The sequence below is a fragment of the Lethenteron reissneri genome, chromosome 14 (genome assembly GCF_015708825.2).
Source record: "Lethenteron reissneri isolate LAM-NWPU_2019-01 chromosome 14, ASM1570882v1, whole genome shotgun sequence".
Taxonomy (NCBI): Eukaryota; Metazoa; Chordata; class Hyperoartia; order Petromyzontiformes; family Petromyzontidae; genus Lethenteron; species Lethenteron reissneri.
The window spans coordinates 1,903,419-1,928,236 of record NC_083792.1 but is presented as its reverse complement, the minus strand read 5'-3'; the positions used below and the strand labels follow the sequence as shown (position 1 = coordinate 1,928,236).

The following is a 24,818-nucleotide window of genomic DNA, read 5'->3' as shown; positions in this document are numbered from 1 at the left end:
CACCACTCATCAACACTCATCACCACTCATCACCACTCATCACCACTCATCAACACTCATCACCACTCATCAACACTCATCACCACTCATCACCACTCATCAACACTCATCAACACTCATCACCACTCATCAACACTCATCACCACTCATCAACACTCATCACCACTCATCAACACTCATCACCACTCCACAACACTCATCACCACTCATCAACACTCATCACCACTCATTAACACTCATCACCACTCATCAACACTCATCAACACTCATCACCACTCATCACCACTCATCAACACTCATCAACACTCAACAACACTCATCAACACTCATCAACACTCATCACCACTCATCAACACTCATCACCACTCATCACCACTCATCAACACTCATCACCACTCATCAACACTCATCAACACTCATCACCACTCATCAACACTCATCACCACTCATCAACACTCATCAACACTCATCACCACTCATCAACACTCATCAACACTCATCACCACTCATTAACACTCATCAACACTCATCACCACTCCACAACACTCATCACCACTTCACAACACTCATCACCACTCATCACCACTCCACAACACTCATCACCACTCATCATCACTCCACAACACTCATCACCACTCATCATCACTCCACAACACTCATCACCACTCATCACCACTCCACAACACTCATCACCACTCATCAACACTCATCACCACTCATTAACACTCATCACCTCATCACACTCATCACACTCATCAACACTCATCACATCATCACCACTCATCACCACTCATCAACACTCATCAACACTCATCACCACTCATCAACACTCATCACCACTCATCAACACTCATCACCACTCATCAACACTCATCAACACTCCACAACACTCATCAACACTCATCACCACTCATCAACACTCATCACCACTCATCAACACTCACCAACACTCATCACCACTCATCACCACTCATCAACACTCATCAACACTCCACAACACTCATCAACACTCATCAACACTCATCACCACTCATCAACACTCATCACCACTCATCAACACTCATCACCACTCATCACCACTCATCAACACTCATCACCACTCCACAACACTCATCACCACTCATCAACACTCATCACCACTCATCACCACTCCACAACACTCATCACCACTCATCATCACTCCACAACACTCATCACCACTCATCACCACTCCACAACACTCATCACCACTCATCAACACTCATCACCACTCATTAACACTCATCAACACTCATCAACACTCATCACCACTCATCACCACTCATCAACACTCATCACCACTCATCAACACTCATCACCACTCATCAACACTCATCACCACTCATCAACACTCATCAACACTCATCAACACTCATCAACACTCATCAACACTCCACAACACTCATTAACACTCATCAACACTCATCAACACTCCACAACACTCATCAACACTCCACAACACTCATCACCACTCATCAACACTCATCACCACTCATCAACACTCATCACCACTCATCAACACTCCTCCTCATGCTGTGAGCGTTTGTAAGCGTCACCCACCGAGAGTGGCACACTCACTCTCTCACCTTTAACCCCAAGAGGCACTTGGGGCAACGCATGAACCATTGATGTTGACGTTGATCAACGACCCGGTTGGATAAAGAGGAGCCAAGCTACCCTCAATTGTCCCAGTAAACACGGAACGTGACGGTGGCTATGGAGACGGTTGCTGCGTGAGTAGGGAGTGGATGATGGGGGGGATGCTAGAACGAGCGACTCGTGCGAGGCCGGGAGAGCGGAGGCTCACGGCGGAGGCTCACCGGCCGGACTTCACCGCGGAGTTGATCGCCTTCTCGGCCTGGCTGAAGCCCTCGGCCGAGCCTGTGGAAGAGCAAACGAGTCGCAGAGAGAGCGGCGCCGGAGACATTTACCGAGACCACTACGGCAGGCGACCCGTGCGTGCGTGAGTGTGCGTGCGTGTGTGTGTGCGTGTGTGCGTGAGTGTACATGAGCGATGGTGCAGTGGTTAGCGCTACGCAGCGCTGCGAACTCGGCTGCCCGGGTTCAATTCCCGTTCACGACCAACACCGGTGGCGATTATCTGAACCGGTCCTGGGCCTCCCCTAGGTCGACTCAACATCGCCACTGGGGAGACAAAGGCGGCCGGGCGTGGTGTTGGCCACCCACCCCTTCGTGTGCCACAGTGCCGGCTTTCATTGGTGCTTGCTAACAGCACTTGCCCCAACAGTCTGTTAACGCTACATGGGGGATCTTTGTCTTTGTGTCTCTGTGTGTTTCACATTTTGGGCCGAGTGGCGAATCAGAGGCTCATGGTTCGAATTCAGTAGGCCACCCAGGTTAACACTACGAGTGAACAGTATAAATACAGGCCTCACAGCGGACATTATAGATCCCAAGACGTCATCCGTGGGCTCGTATGTGCCGGCATTCACGTCAATTGGGATTACACGTAGCAACAACATCGCCACCTAGTGAGTCACCTTGTGCCGCACAGGGACAGCTGCCACTGGGGGGTCCCCTTCCAATGTTTACAATGAGATGTCGTGCGAGGTGATACTGAGTTGCTGTGGCATATCAGTAAGTGCCATGTAAATGCAAAGATGATGCTGATGATGATAACAATGACGACGGTGATGCCGATGATGATGACGATGATGATGACAATGACGATGATGATGACGATGACGACAATGACGACGACAATTATGACGACGATGATGATGATAATGACAACGATGATGACGACGATGATGGATGATAATGACGACGACGACAATGACGACAACAATTATGACGACGACGATGATGATAATGACAACGACGATGATTGATGATGATGACGATGACGACAATGACGACGACAATTATGACGACGACAATGACCATGATGATGACGACGACGATGTTGACAATGACGACAACGATGACGACGACGATTATGACGACGACGATGATGAGAATGACGACGACGATGACGATGTTGACGACGATGACGATGCTGCTGCTGCCCCCACCAATGGCGATGGCGGTGAGGAACTTGTTCTGCTCCGTGGCCAGGTCCTCCACCCTGCCGCTGGCGTCGTACCCAGGCACGGAGCACATGAGCACGGGCGTCCCGGGGCGAACCTTGAGAGGGCCACGGAGGGGGGGGGGGGGAAGCGACGAGCCGTCCCGAGTCACATCGCGGGATGGAGAAGCCGAGGGCAGCGGTTGTATGGATGTTGAATTATTTTGCACCGTACGTGGCCAACCGTGGCCATCGGCAGTGCGGGGGAAGGACATCAAACTAAACACAAACATATGTTCTAAAGGAAATGAGTTTGCAATCTAGACGATGATGATTTAAAAGTGCATAGCTCCAGTGGCTTCCTACTATCGAAAGAAAGAGCGTTCCAGACGGCCACATAAGAGCATCTGAAAGCGCACGATGCGGTGACCCTCTTTGTTTGATGGTTAGCCAAAAGCCACTGCGAGGATGACCGGAGTTTGCATGATGGTTATGCTCCTTGTTGAGATCAACAAGGTATTGTGGTTTATTTGTGGCAAGAACATTGTGTGTAATGAGTGCAATCTTATAGTAAACTAAACTATTTTTATTATACCAGGTAAGGCCCACTGAGCTACACAGATCTTTTTCAGAATGTGGAGAGAAACCCACAGGACCACAGGGAGAGAGACAGAGACATGCAAACTCCAAAAATACAGCAGGCATCTGGGTCGGGATGGAACCCACGACCTCCTGCACAACAGGCGAGGTAGTTAACATCTCCTAGCCACCGTGGCGCCCTTGGCCCAAGTTCCCTCTGCTTCGTCAGTGTTCTTGCGGCGGTGGTGTTATCAACGTTCCGCTTGTTTAGCCAGGCAAGCCTGGCCGAGTCTCGCGAGTCGCCCTTGATGACGGTGCGGGGCCCGACAGCAGCAGGCCCGAGTTGGGACAATGGGCGCGCGCGTTCCGAAGCCGCGTCGGTGTCCGCTACCTCGTTGTCGACGATGGCCGCCAGGTCCATCTCCTGGTCGAGGCCGCTCATGAAGCCGTCGGCCAGAACGCACGACACGAGGGCGTGGGCCGCCGCCAGCAGCCGGTCGGGGCGCAGCGCCTGCACGCTCAGCAGGCGCATCAACGCCACCCCCACGGGGGCTACACAGGGGGGGGGCACACACCATCATCATCACCGCCATCATCACCATCAACATCATCTCCACCATCACCATCATCATCGCCACCATCATCCTCTCTACCATCATCACCATCAACATCACCACCACCATCAACATCGCCACCACCATCAATATCGCCACCACCATCACCACCACCATCAACACCTATAACTATCACCACCATAACCACCATCACCACCGCCACCATCAACATCACCACCACCATCAACATCGCCACCACCATCACCACCACCACCACCAACGCCACCCTCCCACTGGGGGTACACGATGGGGGCAACAACACCATCACCACCACCATCAACATCTATAACTATCACCACCATCACCACCATCACCACCGCCACCATCAACATCATCATCTTCATCACTACCACCAGCGACACCATAACTGCAGTGTAGTGTGGCTGGCTGGGGTGGTCTGGCTGGCTGTGGTGGTGTGGTGTGGGGTGGTGTGGCTGACTGTGGTGGTGTGAGGTGGTGTGGATGACTGTGGTAGTGCGGTGTGATGTGGCTGGCTGTGGTGGTGCGGTGTGGTGCGGTGTGGGGTGATGTGGCTGTCTGGGGTGGTGTGGCTGGCTGGGGTGGTGGGGTGTGGGGTGGTGTGGCTGACTGGGGTGGTGCGGTGTGGGGTGATGTGGCTGGATGTGGTGGTGTGGGGTGGTGTGGCTGGCTGGGGTGGTGGGGTGTGGGGTGGTGTGGCTGTCTGGGGTGGTGTGGCTGACTGTGGTAGTGCGGTGTGGTGCGGTGTGGCTGGCTGTGGTGGTGCGGTGCGCTGTTGGGTCTCCGTGTGGCGGCGCCGCGTCTCACTCAGTGGCTTCTCCTCGCTCCACAGGGGCGGCACGCACAGCTCTGGGGAGCCACTCTCCAGCCACCTCTGGAAATCCTGCAACAGACGCCAGCCCACAGCACACCACACAAACAATCTCAACCACACCACACAAACAATCCCATCCACACCACACAAACAATCCCAACCACACCACACAAACAATCCCATCCACACCACACAAACAATCCCAACCACACCACACAAACAATCTCAATCACACGACACAAACAATCTCAACCACACCACACAAACAATCTCATCCATACCACACAAACAATCCCAACCACACCACACAAACAATCCCAACCACACCACACAAACAATCTCAACCACACCACACAAACAATCCCAACCACACCACACAAACAATCCCAACCACACCACACAAACAATCCCATCCACACCACACAAACAATCCCAACCACACCACACAAACAATCCCATCCACACCACACAAACAATCCCAACTACACCACACAAACAATCCCATCCACACCACACAAACAATCCCATCCACACCACACAAACAATCCCATCCACACCACACAAACAATCCCAACCACACCACACAAACAATCCCATCCACACCACACAAACAATCCCAACCACACCACACAAACAATCTCAATCACACCACACAAACAATCCCATCCACACCACACAAACAATCCCATCCACACCACACAAACAATCCCAACCACACCACACAAACAATCCCATCCACACCACACAAACAATCCCATCCACACCACACAAACAATCCCAACCACACCACACAAACAATCCCATCCACACCACACAAACAATCCCAACTACACCACACAAACAATCCCATCCACACCACACAAACAATCCCATCCACACCACACAAACAATCCCATCCACACCACACAAACAATCCCAACCACACAACAAACAATCCCATCCACACCACACAAACAATCCCAACCACACCACACAAACAATCTCAATCACACCACACAAACAATCCCATCCACACCACACAAACAATCCCATCCACACCACACAAACAATCCCAACCACACCACACAAACAATCCCATCCACACCACACAAACAATCCCATCCACACCACACAAACAATCCCAACCACACCACACAAACAATCCCATCCACACCACACAAACAATCCCATCCACACCACACGTACAATCCCATCCACACCACACGTACAATCCCATCGACACCACACAAACAATCCCAACCACACCACACAAACAATCCCATCCACACCACACAAACAATCCCATCCACACCACACGTACAATCTCAATCACACCAAACAAACAATCCCAACCACACCACACAAACAATCCCAACCACACCACACAAACAATCCCAACCACACAAACAATCCCAACCACACCACACAAACAATCTCAATCACACCACACAAACAATCCCAACCACACAAACAATCCCAACCACACCACACAAACAATCTCAATCACACCACACAAACAATCCCAACCACACAAACAATCCCAACCACACCACACAAACAATCCCATAACGCAGAAACGCACCAGCGCAGTAGCAGCAAAGAATAATGAATTAAAGTTGTACGACGATATAATATTATATATATCCATACACCCTTGGCTCTTTGCGGAACTCGTGGGTACTCTGTTCCAGGTTGGCCACCCCTGCAGCAGATTGTCGAATCCCAACTTGATGGCCGCGTGCCGAATCGGCTTTCACGCCGGCCCCCCCCCCCCGGCCACGCACCTTGTTGGCCTGCGTGCGCGCGACGACGTCCCGGAATGCCGGCAGCCGGGCCAGGCGAGCGGTGGCCTCGGCCTGATCCGACGTGAGGCCTGGCACCTTGGCGAGGGCCAGGCCGCTCACGGCGGCCTGGCCCACTCCTCCGAGAGCCACGACGGCCTCTTTGCCCCGCAGGAAGTGCTGGAACTCGGCGTCGTACGACGGCTCGCTGCCGGGGGGGTGGGGGGGGGGGGGCGGAGTGGATGGGGGGCCGCGTGGCCGTCAGGGGTCTCCCTCCGTCCCGAGCCGGTTGTGGTGTCGGATCGCGTAAAAGAGTAACGGAGTCGTCTCTCGCTGGCGACGCTGGCGGAGGAATGGCCTCCACTCGACGGAGCTCTACAAAAACCCCCCCCCCCCACCGCCAAGAGGGAATTTGTTGTTGTTGTCGTTGTTGTCATCGTTGTTGTTGTCGTCTTGGAAGGAGTGGGAGTTAGCCACCCTTTAACCCACTGCGGGCGGAGACGCGTCGTCGGACTGGGCTCCATGGAGAGCGTTCCCCCCCACCCCCCACGCTTCCCGTTTATCACTCAGAAGCTTCTCCAGTCTGGGAGAAAATCCCATCAGGAGCTCGTCCGGTCAAGAGAAGGAGGGAGGGAGGGAGAGGGTAGGGAGGGAGGGGGTAGGGAGGGAGGGGGGGAGTCACCTGGGCATGCCCTTGAGGCGGATGCGAGCGAGCAGCGTGGCGAACGTCACGTGGTCCTGGTGCAGCATCCCCCGGCCAACGCGGTTGAACACGGCCTGCTCACACGCACAAAGACAAAGATCCCCCCTGTAGCCTTAATTGAATGTTAGGAAAAGAGCTGTTAGCGACAACCTATGAATGACGGCACGGCACACGAGGGGGTGGGTGGCCAGCGCCACGCGCGGCCGTCCTTGTCTCCCCAGTTGCGTTTATTAAACCTCGCACCAGGTGCACATTTGAGGCTGAGTCTCCCTAGAGGAGACACAGGACCGGTTCATGTAATTATCACCAGTGTTGGCCGTTAGTTGAACCCGGGTCGCCGGGTTCGTAGCGCAGCATGTTAACCGCTACACTTGACGTACACAGACAGACACGAGTCTCCGAATGACACGTCCATCATCAGCCCCCTGTGCCACCCGACCCCCGGCACATCGCTTCACGGGGACCCCTCCCTGCCAGTGGCCTCACGGTGTCGCACTCCTGCTACTGCCGCGAGAGTTCCGCTTGTTCACCCAGGACAGGCCGAGTCTCGAGACTCGGACTTTCAGGAGGGTCCTGCCAAGTCTACATAGGAGGGGGCGATGCTGCTGCTGCTGCTGTGTGATCCCAATTGAGTAATTTGCAGGTAATTTTTTTCAGCGGTGAGATTTTTGGTCTTGCACCAGTTACACTGTGTCTGTGTTCATAGCTACGGGGGGAATCCGGAGAACACAGAGGCAGCCCATGCAGAGCAGGAGGAGAACATACAAACTCCACTCACTGGCTGTTATAAATTTCCACGTGATAAGCCACTTCGCTCAGCTATCATTTGAAGCCCCCATCACCCGCGAGAGGCCCCCATCACCTGGAAGAGGTCACGTGTGAGCGTGGCGAGGCGCATGCCGTGGTCCGACACCTTCTCCAAGTGTGGGTTGTCGTAGAGCACGGCGTGGTACACCTCCAGGAAGAACTGCAGCGAGTACTGGTATAGGAAGTGGATCTGCGCGCGCGTGGCAGGGCACGGGGGACAAGAAGGTCGTCTCAGCTTGCCGCTGCCGGCGCACACGGAGCCGGCGCCGCCCCGAGCGGCGGCGACGACTCCCGGGAGGCCCCTCCTCACCGCCTGCTCGAGGAGGACCCTGGGGAGTTCCTCGTCACGTGAGGCTGAAGACCGGCTCCGCTCACGACGCCGTGCGGTCCACAGCACACACGGAGGCGCAGAGATAAAGCCAAACAACGAGCGCTTTACACGCGGGAGGAAACCGGAGCAGCCGGGGTAAAAAACCCACGCGTGCAAGGGACGGATGGAGATGAGTCGGCACTTCGCTGTACCGCATTCTCCTGGCGAGCCAGGGTACGAGCACCTCCCCGATGCTCACGGGAAGGGAGTTTTACAACATCCGCGCGTGCGGTGATCCACCGAACCCCGCCACTGCCACCGCAGCGCCGGATCACCGGCGGCAGCCACGTGTCAGAATTGTAATCAGATTATTTTATTTAGACCGGAGGAATCCGGTACGTGTAGCGTAGCGTAGCTGCTGCCACCGCTGCCACCGCTGCCAGCCGCCACGCGGCTGCCCTTCCAGAGCTGTGGCTGAGGGATCCTCCGGGAGGGAGAGTTCCAGTCTCCGGTTCACCTGGCTGAGGGCCTCCATGGTGAAGTAGATGGAGCTGCAGGCCGTGGAGAGGGTGAGGTATTGCTGAGAAACGGCGTCCACCTCGGCCATCACCACGTCCGTCTCCTCCACCTTGCGCGTCACCTCGGCCGCCTCGCGCTTCAGGTTCTCCAGCGTCGTGATGATGGTGTCGTCGTCCAAGATGCGGCCCTTCACCTCGTTCAGCGCCTGCAGCAGCGACTTCTCCTAGCTGACGCAGGCGCAGCTGGAACTCGCCTGGTTGGGGGGAGGGGGGGCAGTGGGGGGGGGTCACCGGGCGGGTGTAAGGTCAGGGTAGGCCCCGGCTGGGTAGCCGCGGCTCGCTGCGGTTGATTCCCCGATCCACGACCCCGCGGAGCGCCGCTCTCCATTTGCTCGACAAATCGGAACGCAAATAGCGACGGGCCAGGGATTGGTAATGTCATCGGTGACAGCAGCCAGCGTCACATCGGGCGTGGGGGTTTCCCGCCCTCGTCAGGCAGCATGCCAGGTCGGCGCGAGTATTCGACCGCAGGGAAGGTGGTCCAATATCGAGCCTTCACGCATGCTGCTTTGTGGCTCGGTGGTGGCTCGGGCGGCTCGTAGTAGCCGTGTCCGAGTCGACTCGCACCGCCCTCAGCGTTTGGCTCAAATCGTCGGCCACCGCCCCCCCGCACAGGATATGAACGACAAATTATTTTATATTACCAGATAAGGTTCAACTGAGCTACGTAGCTCTTTTTCAGAAGTGACCCGACCACAAATGATAGCTCAACGAATTGGCTTATCGCGTGGAAATGTATTGCAGCCGAAACACGTGATGTTGTTTATAAATGTGGAGGGGACAAACCAGAAGGACCCAGAGAAAAATCCACACGACCACGGGGAGAGAGACACGCAGACTCCACATATACAGCAGGCGTTAGGGTCGGGATTGAACCCACGACCTCCTGCATACCAGGCGAGGTAGTTAACATCGTGGCTGCGATGTTAATCGGATCGCAATGCTACCCCGTGACGTGACCCTGTGACGTGACCCAGTGACCCCGTGACCCAGTGACGTGACCCAGCCACGTGACCCAGCGACGTGACCCAGCCACGTGACCCAGCGACGTGACCCAGCGAATTGACCTCGTGACCCTGCCACATGACCCTGTGATCCGACCCAGTGACGTGACCCCGTAACTCCGTGACCCAGTGACGTGACCCCGTGATGCGACCCAGTGACGTGACCCAGCGACGCTGGAGGGGGGTTGGGGGTCCGAGGTGGCGCCGCTTGCCCTGGAGCTTGAGGAGGTCGGAGCGCTTCTCGTCCACGTCGGGCCGCTCCGCCTTGAGCACCTCGTTGAGGCACTGGCTCTGCAGGCTGCTCCTCGTCACCGTGAAGTTGACGAAGGTGACGCGCGAGCACAGGTCCGGGGGGAACTCGGCCTGGCGCGGAGGGGACGCGGAGAACAAAATGACGCGGAGGATCCAAACGTGGCAGGAAACTACCGCGGACGCGATCGGGGAAAAGAGAATCGGGGCGCGGTCGCGGCTACCGTGGGGTCCCGCGTGGAGAGGAAGATGACGAAGGAGGGCGACAGGTCGATGTCCTGGTCGCCCAGCGTGATGAGCACGCGGCCGCCCGTGCGCCGCACCTCCCGGTTCAGCACCGGGTTCAGGATGGGGTCGTAGCTCTCCACGTCCTGCGGCAGCGCAGGGCCACGTGGAGCGATACCGGGCAACACGAGGCAACGCGACGTCACGCGGTTGTCACACGAGGCTACACGAGTGTAGTCTGACTGGAGTTTGAGTGGTCACTGTGGCGAGGTGAGTGCAGTAAGTGGTGAGCGGGTTGTGAGTGAGCGGTGAGTGAGGAGTGGTGAGCGAGCGGTGACCGAGGAGTGGTGAGCGAGAGACCTGCACGAGCAGCGGGTTTCCGAAGCGCAGGGCGCTCTCCAGGTTCTTGCGGAAGGCGTCGTCCAGGAAGCTGGTGCGCGTGATCTTGCGCTCCTTGTACTCGTTCATGATGAACTCCGTCGCCTGGCCCGACGGGTCGATGATGAGCGGGTACCTGCACAAAGACAAAGATCCCCCCCCCCCAATAGTCTCAACATGCTGTTGGGGAAAGTGCTCCCAATCTCTAAAGGAGCTCGTGCTGTGGTCTCGGGCTCGAGGAGAGCAGTGAGTGTGGTGTGGTGAGTGTGGTGAGTGTGGTGTGGTGTGGTGAGTGTGGTGTGGTGAGTGTGGTGTGGTGAGTGTGGTGAGTGTGGTGTGGTGAGTGTGGTGAGTGTGGTGTGGTGAGTGTGGTGTGATGAGTGCGGTGAGTGTGGTGTGGTGAGTGTCGTGTGGTGAGTGTGGTGAGTGTGGTGTGGTGAGTGTGGTGTGGTGAGTGTGGTGTAGTGAGTGTGGTGTGGTGAGTGTGGTGAGTGTGGTGTAGTGAGTGTGGTGTGGTGAGTGTGGTGAGTGTGGTGAGTGTGGTGAGTGTGGTGAGTGTGGTGAGTGTGGGATGGTGAGTGTGGGGTGGTGAGTGTGGTGTGGTGAGTGTGGTGAGTGTGGTGTGGTGAGTGTGGTGTAGTGAGTGTAGTGTGGTGAGTGCGGTGAGTGTGGTGTGGTGAGTGTGGTGTGGTGAGTGTGGTGTGGTGAGTGTGGTGAGTGTGGGGTGGTGAGTGTGGTGTGGTGAGTGTGGTGAGTGTAGTGTGGTGAGTGTGGTGTGGTGAGTGTGGTGAGTGTAGTGTGGTGAGTGTGGTGAGTGTGGTGTGGTGAGTGTGGTGTGGTGAGTGCGGTGAGTGTGGTGTGGTGAGTGTAGTGTGGTGAGTGTGGTGAGTGTGGTGTGGTGAGTGTGGTGTGGTGAGTGTGGTGAGTGTGGTGAGTGTGGTGAGTGTGGGGTGGTGAGTGTGGTGAGTGTGGTGAGTGTGGTGTGGTGAGTGTGGTGTGGTGAGTGTGGTGTGGTGAGTGTGGTGAGTGTGGTGTGGTGAGTGTGGTGTGGTGAGTGTGGTGAGTGTGGTGAGTGTGGGGTGGTGAGTGTGGTGAGTGTGGTGTGGTGAGTGTCGTGTGGTGAGTGTGGTGAGTGTGGGGTGGTGAGTGTGGGGTGGTGAGTGTGGTGTGGTGAGTGCGGTGAGTGTGGTGTGGTGAGTGTCGTGTGGTGAGTGTGGTGAGTGTGGTGTGGTGAGTGTGGTGTGGTGAGTGCGGTGAGTGTGGTGTGGTGAGTGTCGTGTGTTGAGTGTGGTGAGTGTGGGGTGGTGAGTGTGGTGTGGTGAGTGTGGTGAGTGTAGTGTGGTGAGTGTGGTGAGTGTGGTGTGGTGAGTGTCGTGTGGTGAGTGTGGTGAGTGTGGGGTGGTGAGTGTGGTGTGGTGAGTGTGGTGTGGTGAGTGTGGTGAGTCGTTGTCGGCGTGTGAGCGTGAGTGGCGCCGTCACCGGTTGTAGCGCTTGAGCATGATGGCGTTCTCCGTGCACAGCTCGTCCGCCGGGAGGGAGTGCGCCTGCCAGCGCAGCCGCTCGTCCGCATTCGACAGGTACTCCGTGCGCGCGATGTCTGTGCGGAACTGCGGGACGCACACGCGCACACACGTACACACACACGCATGCACACGCGCACACACGTACACACACACGCATGCACACGCACACACACGTACACACACGTACACACACACACGTACACGCGCACACACACGTACACACACACGCATGCACACGCGCACACACGTACACACACACGCATGCACACGCGCACACACGTATACACACGCACGCACACATGCACACACACGCACGCACACACGCACACACGTACACGCACGCACACGCGCGTACAGCTCGCTGTCAAAGAGAGAGAGGACGTCTCAGAGGGGCGAGGAGAAACCACAGACAAGCGGGGAGGCAGCAGCCAGCCAGGCGATGAGCCGGAGCCAAATTTCCTTCCCCCACAACCTCTGCGATCCTCTAAATGAATCTTATGGTGGGACCCCTGGCACTCGCATAAACTGCGTTGCGACGTCATTTTATGTCTGTTGAAGGCAAATGATACGGCAATCTATTCTAGACGAGCTCTACACGATGCGCAAATCTAAGTTTCAAAGTTTAGTTTCTTCTGCGCATTCGTCCGGCTGCTGCGCTTGGACGACATGACAACAGAATGATCCGCGCCACGTGGGTCGCAGCGTTTATGTGCGCGGTGGGATGGAGTTGCCAAAAATACATAAATAAAAATTTTGACTTCCGTTTATTTGGGACCCCGGGGTCCCGCCATAAGGTTCATTTACTAAAATGTGACCGGCCAATTAACGAGTGTTTACATGTGGGAGAGAGGAAACTGGAGCACTCGGAGAAAACCCAACAACGAGGCTACGGAGGAGGAGCTGTCACTGCCTGGCGAAAACAAACATGGAGTGTGAGGTTCTAACGCGCCGCTGCGACTAAGACGGACACGGGGCTCACCACGGAGCCTCCCACACCACGTGGAGGCACAGGAGGGGGGCGGCAGCCACGCTCCCCCACGGGGCGGCCACCGCACGACAAACACGGCGACCCGGGTTCCATTCCCGCTCACGGCCAACACCGGTGACGATTACTTGAACCGGTCCTGGGTCTCACCTAGGTCGACTCGGCCTCAAATAAGTGCCCGGTGCAATGTGTAAAATATTGCCGTTGTAAAGACAAACGTGGCCGGGCGTCGTTTTCCGGCCACACCACCCGCTCGTGCGCTGTGACAGCCTTCACAGGTGCTACTCGCTAACAGGCTACATGGGGGATCTTTGCTTTTGATCTTTTTGCGTTATTGTGTTTGCGTGCGTGCGCATGTGTGTGCGTGTGTGCGTGTGTGCTGGTCACCCACACCCTCGTGTACTGTTCCGGCCTTCATAGGTGCTCGCTAACAGCACTTGCCCCTACAGTCTGTTAAAGCTATATGGGTGATCTTTGTCTTTGTGGGTGCGTGTGTGTGTGCGTACGAAGGCGCAGTGGAGCGGAGCGGCCACCACGACCCGCGCCACCAACCGGCCGACGACACGAGTTCCCGACTTCCCCGGCCAGGGCCGGCAAACGGGAGCATCGTCCCGCGCGTGAGCCGCCCCACCTGGATGTTCGCCTGCTGCAGGTGCTGCGCCCAGGTGCTGAACAGGTTGTGGCGCATCTGCTGGTCGAAGTAGCCGGCGTAGGCCATGAAGGCGGACGACAGGAGGCAGTCGCCCGTGATGGTGGACATCTGCGTGCGGAAGGTCTGGCTCGTCTGCTCCCAGCGCTCCTGCTCGGCGGCGAGGCTGCGCAGCAGCGCCGTGCTGCGGCTCACCTGCACGCGGCCCACGCGGCCACGGCCGCCGCGACCGTGACGGTGAGCGTGGAGACCGGACGCCACCGTGGCTCGGAGATGTGAACTACCTCGCCTGGTATACAGGAGGTCGTGGGTTCGATCCTGATCCTGACGCCTATTTGGAGTTTGCGTGTCTCTCTCTCCCGTGGTCGCGTGGATTTATCTCCGGGTCCTCCGGTTTTTCTCTCCACATTTAAAATCAACGTCACGCGCTTAAGAGTATTTGGCTACTGCTATAGATTTCCACGTGATGATAAGCCACTTCGTTGAGTTACCATTTGTGTGACCAGGTCACTTCTGAAAAACAGCTACGTAGCTCAGTGGGCCTCACCTGGTAAAATAAATAATATTTTATTAGTTTCAACTAAAAAAGCACAACAAAGTGGCATATGATCGTGTGTAAATTTATAGCAGTCAAATACTTTCAACACGTGATGTTGTTTCTAAATGTGGAGGGGAAAAACTAGAAGGACCCGGAGAAAAATCCACGCGACCACGGGGAAAGAGACACGCAGACTCCAAATGTACAGATGTCAGGGTCGGGATCGAACCCACGACCTCCTGTATACCAGGCGAGGCAGTCAACATCTCACCACCGTGGGGCAATGAAGACGGACCGACGGTCACGATCGTGGCAGCGTGGCGTGCAAAACCGGGACGTACGGACACGGCCGGATGAACAGGAGGGGGTAGGGAGCGCTCACCTTGGCCTCCACGGCCGCCAGGTCGGCCTTGATGGCCTGGGCCTGCGAGATGAGCAGCGCGTACTCCTCCTTGTAGCGCGCGATGCTGGCCTCCAGCTCGCTGATCATGTGCTCCACCTCGTCGGCGCGCGCCTGGTTGTCCTTGGCGTCGCACTCCAGCTTCCGGAGCTCGTTGCGCAGCGGCTCGACGCGCTTCAGCATGTCCGCGTAGTTCAGCTGTCGTCCCGGCACGGCCGATGGCAGACGGCGGGCGGTGGACGGGGGATGGCACAGGGGCGCAGAGAGACAGAACGGCGACGCCACCCTTGGTCTCCCGCGCACGAGAACACGTCAAGGCGGCACGCCCGCTGGCGATGCTACGCTGCTGCTGACCGTAACCCGGTGCCGCAGGGGCAGTGGCAGCAAGGGCTCGGTGGATCACAGCGCACTGATGTTGTTGTGAAACTCCCCTTCTACCCGTGGCTGTCGAGGACGTGGCCGTACCCTGGCTCGCCAGCAGAAGGCGGCTACAGCAGCAAGTGGACTGATCGCCATCTGTGTCCATCTCGTGCAAGGTGTGGGTTTTCTCCAGGTGCTCCGGTTTCCTCCCACCCACCTGAGTAATATCTGAACTACTTTCTGTGTTTAGTTTGTTGTCCTTCCCCCGCACCTCCGATTATCACGGTTGGTGAGAGAAGTTCAACGTACATACAGACACACAATACACACTCATCCTTAATTGGCTGAAAACATCTTAATAACATTAAACCCAATGTAGTGGCAGGACCCTCCTGATAAAAAGAGTCCTAGGACTCCTGGACGAATAAGTAAATTGTTGATGTTATTCAAATTATTATACCGGGGGCATCTCACTCAGTGGCAGCCCATCACCCCCCCACCCCCAACTTCCTCTGTTCACGCAGTGAGACGATGCCCCCCCCCCCCGACCGGCGATGGACCCTCACCTGCGCCGTGGCCCACTTGACCATGGGCCCGCAGGCGAGCGAGGCGCGGTTCACCGTGTCGTAGTTGAAGTTGGGGTTGGAGAGGTAGCCCTTCTTCATTTTCTCCCGGATCGTGTCGCTGGTTTGGGGAGGTCAAACGGCCCGTCGGTTAAACGACGCGGTGAGAGGGGCGGTGTTGGCTGCATGTACACTCGGTCGCCTTTGTCTCCCCCGTGCACAAGCTTACACACTGCACGAGGTACTCACTTAACGCCGAGTTGACCTAGGGGAGGCCTAGGACCGGTTCAAATACTCGTGATTGGTGTTGGCCATGAGCAGGAATTGAACTCGTGTTTCGAGGTTCATAGTGCAGTGCGCTAACCTCTCTATTGTCGCTCCCCCAGAGACACGTAAACACGCACGTACATACACAAAGACAAAGATCCACCCTATAGCGTTTAACAGACTGTTGAGGCAAGTTGGTCGCGAGTATGAATCTCGGGTCGCCAGGTTCGTACTGCTGTGCTCTAACCAATACACTGCCGCTCCCCATAACGTACACACTCACAACAACAACAATAGCTACCATTCACAAAGCACTGCGGTGACGTCACCGCAGTGCTTGTGCCAGGCTAGGTGCACCTTCAAGCCACGGGACAGACCCAGGTGTCATGGGTCGACTGCCTGAAACGACTGGCAGATGCACCACCTGTGCCCCCTACCGTGCCAACCTGCTGCGCTTTAGCCACCCGGCGCTCCGCTCGTTGTTGTGAGCGTCGCTCCTCAACGCGCGCACGCGCACACCTGATCTCGTCGGCGGAGAAGTTGACGATGGTGGGGATGAAGTTGTCGCGGATGATGATGGAGCGGAATTTGCTTCCAGTCCGTCGTGTTCTCCCCGAGAAGGAGGCAGATCGACTCGAGCGCCATCTTCACCGCGGCCGGAGGGTTGGCCATGGACCGCACCTCCACCAGGTGCTGCTTCTTGATGGACTTCACCGCTGCACACACACAAAGATAAAGTTCCCCGTGTTGCCTTAACAGACCTTTGGGGCAAGTGCTGTTAAGGAGCACCTATGAAGGCCGGAACGGCACACAAGGGGGTGGGTGGCCAACGCCATGCCCGGCCGCCTTTGTCTTCCCAGTGGTGTTGTTTACACACTGCATCAGGTACTCATTTGAGGCCGAGTCGACCTAGGGAAGGCCCAGGACCCGTTCAGATAATCGTCACCGGTGTTGGTGGCCGTGAGCGGGAATCGAACTCGGGTCGCTGGGTTCGTAGCGCAGCGTAGCGCTAACCCCTGCACCACCGCTCCCCCATACACCCACAAGCGCGGCAGCTCCGAGCTGCGAGCCTGGACGAGCATGGGGGAGGAGGGGGCGGGTAGGGGTGGGGGGAGGGGTGGGGGGTGGGGTGAGGGGTGGGGGGAGGGGTGGGGGCGGCCGCACCGTTCTGGGCTTCGATGACAGCCGGCTCCACCTGCTCCAGGTCCTCACAGACGCTCTTCTGCTTCTCGGCGATCACCTCGTTCTGCCGCAGCAGCGACTCCTGGATCTCCTGGCTCATCACCTGCGCTCGCAGGGAGACAAGGGTCCCCGCGTGGCCTCACGGACTATCGGGGGGAGTGCGCGGCGTTCGCAAGAGCCCATGGCGCACGCAGCGCGCGAATCACTGCACCGCTGCTCACCACACGCACACAATCACGTTTCCACACAAAGATTTCCGCGTGAAGCCCCAACAGGCTGTTGGGGCAAGTGCTGTTAGCGAGTACATGTGAAGGCCAGCACAGCACACGGGGGTGTGGGTGGCCAGCACCACGCCCGGCCACCTTTGTCTCCCCACTGTTGATTTTTACACACCGCACCAGGTGCTCGTTTCAATATTTGCCGCTGTTATTGGTCGCCGCGTGCAGTGCACTAACCAATCACAGACGCACACAAACACATGCACACACACACGCACACGCACGCACGCACCTTCTTCTTCTCAGCCTCCTGCTGGCCGATCACCATCTTCTTGAGTTTGTCGTTGGCGGCCGCATTCTTGGCCTCGAGCTCCTGGGACTTGATGGACAGATCCTTCCTGAGCTCCTCCACCTGCAGGGGCAGGGGGACGGGGTGAGCGTGTGGAGGAGCTGGACGGAGTGAGAATGTAGGTGAGCGGGACGGGGTGAGCGCGTGCGGGCGAGCGGGACAGGGTGAGCGCGTGCGGGTGCGCGGCACGGCGTGCGGGCGAGGGGGTACGGGCACCTGGTCTACGGTCTCCTTGATCTTGCGGAGGCCCACGTTGAGGTGCATCTGCTGCTCCTCCAGCTCGCTGCGCTTCTCCCCGAACAGCTCCGCGTAGTGGCCGATGAAGTCGAGGTAGTGGCGGGGTGTGATCGCCACCGTGCGGCCCCCGCGCTTGGCCAGCCGCGCGTTCGCCTGCGCCAGGGCCCCGCACCGTCATCAAAAGGCGACTCGCGAGACTCGGCCAGGCTTGCCTGGCTAAACAAGCGGAACGGCGATAACACCACCGCCGCAAGAGCACTGAGGCACACCGCTAAGCAGAGGGAACTTGGCTGGGCCAATGGGGCCACGGTGCCTAGGAGATGTTAACTATTTCGCCAGGTATACAGGAGGTCGTGGGTTCGATCCTGACCCTGACGCCTGCTGTGTGTTTGGAGTTTGTGTGTCTCTCTCCCCGTGGTCACGTAGATTTTTATCCGGGTCCTTCGGTTTATCCCTGCACATTTAGAATCAACGTCACGCGTTTAGAGTATTTGGCTACTGCTATAAATTGCACGTGCTAAGCCACTTTTTGAGCTAAAGAGCTCAGTGGGCCTTCCCTGATACAATAAAAATAGTTTAAGTTTTCTGTTTTAAGCGTGGGTAGATGTTTCGAAAGACAGAGGGATGAAAGGATGAATGCACGGACCGACAGACGATGAGGACAGATGGACAAATCAATGTACGGACAGATAGATGAAGGGTCTGATGGACCAAAATACTGAGAGATGGACAGATGAATGGGTGGACAAGTAGACAGACAAATTGACAGAGAGATATGCACGGATGAATGGACGAGCCGATGCACACCTGAACGTACAGATGTGAGGACGGCCATTTTAATTGACTGAGAGACAGATGGACGAATAAAGAGATGGACAAATGGAATAATACCAGACAGGCAGCAAACACGAGGGCAGACGACTTGACAGCCAGACAGAGGAATGCACAGACAGTTGGAAAAACGTGGAGATGGATGGACAAATAGTCCCACAGATGGGCAAACATCAATATAGACGGATACATAAACACATAGACATAGACACATAGACATAGACACATAGACACAGACACATAGACATAGAGACATAGACACATAGACATAGATACAGTGAGGGAAAAAAGTATTTGATCCCCTGCTGATTTTGTACGTTTGCCCACTGACAAAGAAATTATCAGTCTATAATTTTAATGGTAGGTTTATTTGAACAGCGAGAAACAGAATGACAACAACAAAATCCAGAAAAACGCATGTCAAAAATGTTATAAATTGATTTGCATTTTAATGAGGGAAATAAGTATTTGACCCCTCTGCAAAACATGACTTAGTACTTGGTGGCAAAACCCTTGTTGGCCATCACAAAGGTCGGACGTTTCTTGTAGTTGGCCATCAGGTTTGCACACATCTCAGGAGGGATTTTGTCCCACTCTCTTTGCAGATCTTCTCCAAGTCATTAAGGTTTCGAGGCTGACGTTTGGCAACTCGAACCTTCAACTCCCTCCACAGATTTTCTATGGGATTAAGGTCTGGAGACTGGCTAGGCCACTCCAGGACCTTAATGTGCTTCTTCTTGAGCCACTCCTTTGTTGCCTTGGCCGTGTGTTTTGGGTCACTGTCATGCGGGAATACCCATCCACAACCCATTTTCAATGCCCTGGCTAAGGGAAGGAGGTTCTCACCCAAGATTTGACGGTACATGGCCCCGTCCATCGTTCCTTTGATGCGGTGAAGTTGTCCTGTCCTCTTAGCAGAAAAACACCCCCAAAGCATGTTTCCACCTCCATGTTTGACGGTGGGGATGGTGTTCTTGGGGTCATAGGCAGCATTCCTCCTCCTCCAAACACGGCGAGTTGAGTTGATGCCAAAGAGCTCCATTTTGGTCTCATCTGACCACAACACTTTCACCCAGTTGTCCTCTGAATCCTTCAGATGTTCATTGGCAAACTTCAGACGGGCATGTAGATGTGCTTTCTTGAGCAGGGGGACCTTGCGGGCGCTGCAGGATTTCAGTCCTTCACGGCGTAGTGTGTTACCAACTGTTTTCTTGGTGACTATGGTCCCAGCTGCCTTGAGATCATTGACAATATCCTCCCGTGTAGTTCTGGGCTGATTCCTCACCGTTCTCATGATCATTGCAACTCCACGAGGTGAGATCTTGCATGGAGCCCCAGGCCGAGGGAGATTGACAGTTCTTTTGTGTTTCTTCCATTTGCGAATAATCGCACCAACTGTTGTCACCTTATCGCCAAGTTGCTTGGCGATGGTCTTGTAGCTCATTCCAGCCTTGTGTAGGTCTACAATCTTGTCCCTGACATCCTTGGAGAACTCTTTGGTCTTGGCCATGGTGGAGAGTTTGGAATCTGATTGATTGATAGCTTCTGTGAACAGGTGTCTTTTATACAGGTAACAAGCTGATATTATGAGCACTCCCTTTAAGTGTGTGCTCCTAATCTTTGCTCGTTACCTGTATAAAAGACACCTGGGAGCCAGAAATTTTTCTGATTGAGAGGGGGTCAAATACTTATTTCCCTCATTAATATGCAAATCAATATATAACATTTTTGACATTCGTTTTTCTGGATTTTGTTGTTATGCTGTCTCACTGTTCAAATAAACCTACCATTAAAATTATAGACTGATAATTTCTTTGTCAGTGGGCAAACGTACAAAATCAGCAGGGGATCAAATACCTTTTTCCCTCACTGTACATAGACATAGACACATAGATACATGGACACCTATACATAGATACATAAACACAGACAGATGGTCAGGCAGAGAGATGAAGAGGAGAAACAGCAGACGGACGAATGGACAGAGGGATAGACGACAGGCTAAGTGTGGATGGCTGAGCGGGTGACAAGGAGGAGCGACGCACAAGAACCTCGGCACCACCGCTGCTCTGCCCACTCCACACCACTCCACACCACTCCACACCACTCCACTCCACACCACTCCACTCTACATCACACCACACCACTCCACACCACTCTACACCACTCCACACCACTCTACATGACACCACTCCACACCACTCTACACCACTCCACACCACTCTACATGACACCACTCCACACCACTCCACACCACTCCCCTCCACACCACTCCACTCTACATCACACCACACCACTCCACACCACTCTACACCACTCCACACCACTCTACATGACACCACTCCACACCACTCTACACCACTCCACACCACTCTACATGACACCACTCCACACCACACCACACCACTCCACACCACTCTACACCACAGCACTCTGCACCGCACCTGGTGCAGGGTGAGGTGCACGAAGACGCAGGCGTTGACGATGGCCTCGCGGTGCGAGGGTGGCTGGGGCAGGCGGTCGTACGCGGCCGGCACCGAGTCGGGGGCGATGTAGCTCGGCTTCTCCAGGTCCATCTTCCCCGTGAACTCCTTGCCCACCTGGTAGAGCGCCTCCGTCGACCAGTCTCCGAACCAGTTGAGAACGCACCTACAGCGGGGGGGGGGGGGGGGGGGGGGGGAGAGACAAAGGTGGTGTGGTGTCACGCCACACGGTCCACCGGTGGGATGTTACGGGATGAGAGAGATGACAACGCATGAGCGCGGAGACCCGTAGACTCACAGAGACACACAGAGACACATCGACCCATAGACTCACAGAGACACAGAGACAGACAGAGACCTGTAGACTCACAGAGACACACAGACCCATAGACTCTCGGAGATTCGTAAACTCACATCGAGACCCATAGACTTACCCAGAGACCCGTAGACTCACAGAGACCCGTACACTTGCACAGAGACCCGTAGACTCACACAGAGACCCATAGATTCACACAGAGACCCATAGATTCACACAGAGACCCACAGACTCACACAGATACCCATAGACTCATTATGCAGAGACCCATAGACTCTCATCACACAGAGACCCACAGAGACCCATAGGCGAAGGAAAGGATGGGAGAAAAACGGGGGAGGACTTTACCCAGCGGTGGGGGAAGTTACAGGCCGACAATGACAGCGATAACGACGACGCACACACGCACATGGGGGGAGTTCGTGAAGGGGGTACGGTGGTGGGGGGGTGGGGGTGGGGGGGTCACCTGTTGAAGAGCGCGGGGGAGGTGGCGGCGCGGTCTTTAAGGCCCTCGGAGGACGGGTTCATGGTGAACACCACGTGTAGGTTGCGCATCACCTGGCTGGTGAACCAGCGGTACAGCTCCTCGTGCGAGTCCAGCATGAGGCCCTCCTTCTGCGAGCCCTCCTTGCAGCCGGTCATGAGCGCCGCGTACTCGTCGCCCTCGAACAGTCCCGGCACCTGCGGGGTACGGAGCGGCACGGTGCCACGGAGCGGTGTGCGTCACGGAGTGGCACGGTGGCACAGAGCGACAGGGTGGCACGGAGAGGCACGGTGACACAGAGTGCATTTCGGGTGAATGGGATGGCGCCCGTCTCCATTCAATGGCGGAGCCAAGATTTTCAGGTAGCGGGGACAACCCCACCAGCAATGAAAAATGATCGGATTTGTTTGACGCGTGTGCTGCGATGGCGCAGCCATCGATTGGGGGTCAAATTCGAACCGTGTGTGATCGGCATCGCGCTCGTTGAAGGTGTTTGCCTTTAGGGAAGTCGTGGACTGTATACGCAACTGCGCACAATTCTGAGTCACTTATAACTGCTTTGCACGTAATAATATGCTACACAGTGGCAGTGGAGGTCGCAAAATGCCGATTTATTACTAATAAACCCCAATGATCCGATAAATATTAGGGATTTCGGTCGGATCATTGGGGGGGGCACATGCCACCCCACCCCCCCCACTGGCTCCGCCAGTGTCTCCATTGGTGGTACTAAGCCAGCAGTGTAAATTCCTAGTTCCTGTGGCCCTGGCGAGCCTATCCATGGGACGACCATCGCTGAATTACACAAGCGGCACACACACACGCGCACGCACGCACGTACGCGTGTGTGCGCGGGTGTCACCGACCATTTCACGCCGGACGCCCGCGTTGCGCTGTTTTGTACGACCCCTTGAGACCAGTCTCACCGTGGCGATTGAGAACCCGGCTTCACCACGCACGCCCCAAACTCCAGAGCAAGGTTCTTCATTACATTTTCAGGAGGGAGGCGGCACTTTCACCGATAAGACATCGCCAGTGTGTGATGGCCACCACAGATTTGAAACCATTGGGGGTTTGACAGCAGCACGATGATGATGGGGGGGTGGGGTGTTCACTTTTGTGTATTGTCTGGGGCGGGGGCCGCATGTCAAGGGGACCACACTAAAGGCCACCAAGGGGGTTGCCGCCAGTGGCCAAGCAGGGGCCTTGCAACGAAGAAGAACAACGCTCCAGACTCACACCCAGAACCTCACCGAAACGCCAGCTCCACGCTCCCCGGCGAGACCTCTCGCCTCTCCAGCCACGGTGGGCCGGCCGCGCCCACCCCCCAACCCCACCTCCCCCCCCACCGCCCACCGTTGGGCTAATTGGCGAGTGCTTCACGCCGCCGTACCTCTCCGTTGGCGAGCAGCGTGTTCATGCGCTCCAGGAAGCCCGAGTCCAGCACATTGGACTCGTCCATGATGAAGGCAATCTTCTCGTTTTGCAGCCGGCGCGGCGCAGCACGGTGCGCAGGTCTTCATCGAAGTCCTCGCCCGTGTACTTGCGGTGCACCTGCGGAAAAGGCAGGAGGGGTCGCCGCGTCGGGGCATTCGGATTTACGCGGGGGGCAAAGGTTGCGCTGGACGTCACAATGTCAAAGGTCAAGATAATACCCCCACACCCCCCACCAGAATTCAACAATGCGTATTTGCGGGGGTGGTGTTGTCTTTCGTGCACACGAGGAAGAGGAAGCTCCGGGGGGGAGGAGGAACAACGTCGGACGTCGTTTCAAACACCGGGGAGGGCACGATGCGGGAAACGCGCGGTGGGAAGCAGCAGGAGCGGCGCAAGCGTGGGAGACCGCGTCGTAAAATATCCGTCTGCTCCCAACGAGCGATGGTGACGGCACTCGTCTCAGTCAGCGGCCGTGAGCCCAGTGGTGTATATTCCACATTACCGTGGCAGGTGCCGTAGCAGTGGAGTGATGTCATCCTGGAAGCATGCAAAGAACCCTTCGCAAAGTAACCCCGCAGTGACTGTCAAGTGTTTTTTCTTATGCAAGAAGCTTCAAGCTCAAGTCAGACCCCAATGACAATACCTTCAGGAGTTAAATGCTACAGTCGAGGTCTGCTAGTCACGACGAAAGGGCTTCAGGAGAGAGTTCGTGTCGTTTGTCTGTTCCTCCTCCATTGAAAGAGCGCAGACTACAGCGTTTAACTATGGGGTCCAGAGTGTGGGTTGCATGTGTCTCTATGAATATCTATTGATCTAAATGCATGTATTTTAGTATCGGTATCTCTATGTGTCTCTACGAGTCTATGTGTCTCTGTGAGTCGCGATGTATTTCTATGGGTCTCTAAGGGTGTACTACAGGGTCCATAGTGTGGGTTGCACAGTGACGGTCA

General features: G+C 55.9%; 1 protein-coding gene across 1 annotated transcript in view; it reads right to left on the bottom strand.

The window, feature by feature from the left end:
- LOC133342225 (cytoplasmic dynein 1 heavy chain 1-like) overlaps positions 1 to 24,818 on the bottom strand; it is a 130,610-nt gene that overhangs the window by 24,561 nt on the left and 81,231 nt on the right. Inside the window, 25 exon segments of the mRNA XM_061551231.1 lie at positions 1,839 to 1,899; positions 3,054 to 3,165; positions 4,017 to 4,177; positions 5,026 to 5,101; positions 6,796 to 7,000; positions 7,475 to 7,569; positions 8,358 to 8,492; positions 9,130 to 9,354; positions 9,356 to 9,384; positions 10,407 to 10,557; positions 10,668 to 10,814; positions 11,029 to 11,182; positions 12,526 to 12,653; positions 14,186 to 14,398; positions 15,124 to 15,339; positions 16,068 to 16,185; positions 16,851 to 16,915; positions 16,917 to 17,047; positions 17,496 to 17,616; positions 18,024 to 18,143; positions 18,297 to 18,470; positions 21,593 to 21,797; positions 22,414 to 22,628; positions 23,825 to 23,916; positions 23,919 to 23,985. Coding sequence (XP_061407215.1) covers positions 1,839 to 1,899; positions 3,054 to 3,165; positions 4,017 to 4,177; positions 5,026 to 5,101; positions 6,796 to 7,000; positions 7,475 to 7,569; positions 8,358 to 8,492; positions 9,130 to 9,354; positions 9,356 to 9,384; positions 10,407 to 10,557; positions 10,668 to 10,814; positions 11,029 to 11,182; positions 12,526 to 12,653; positions 14,186 to 14,398; positions 15,124 to 15,339; positions 16,068 to 16,185; positions 16,851 to 16,915; positions 16,917 to 17,047; positions 17,496 to 17,616; positions 18,024 to 18,143; positions 18,297 to 18,470; positions 21,593 to 21,797; positions 22,414 to 22,628; positions 23,825 to 23,916; positions 23,919 to 23,985 — 3,416 coding nt within the window.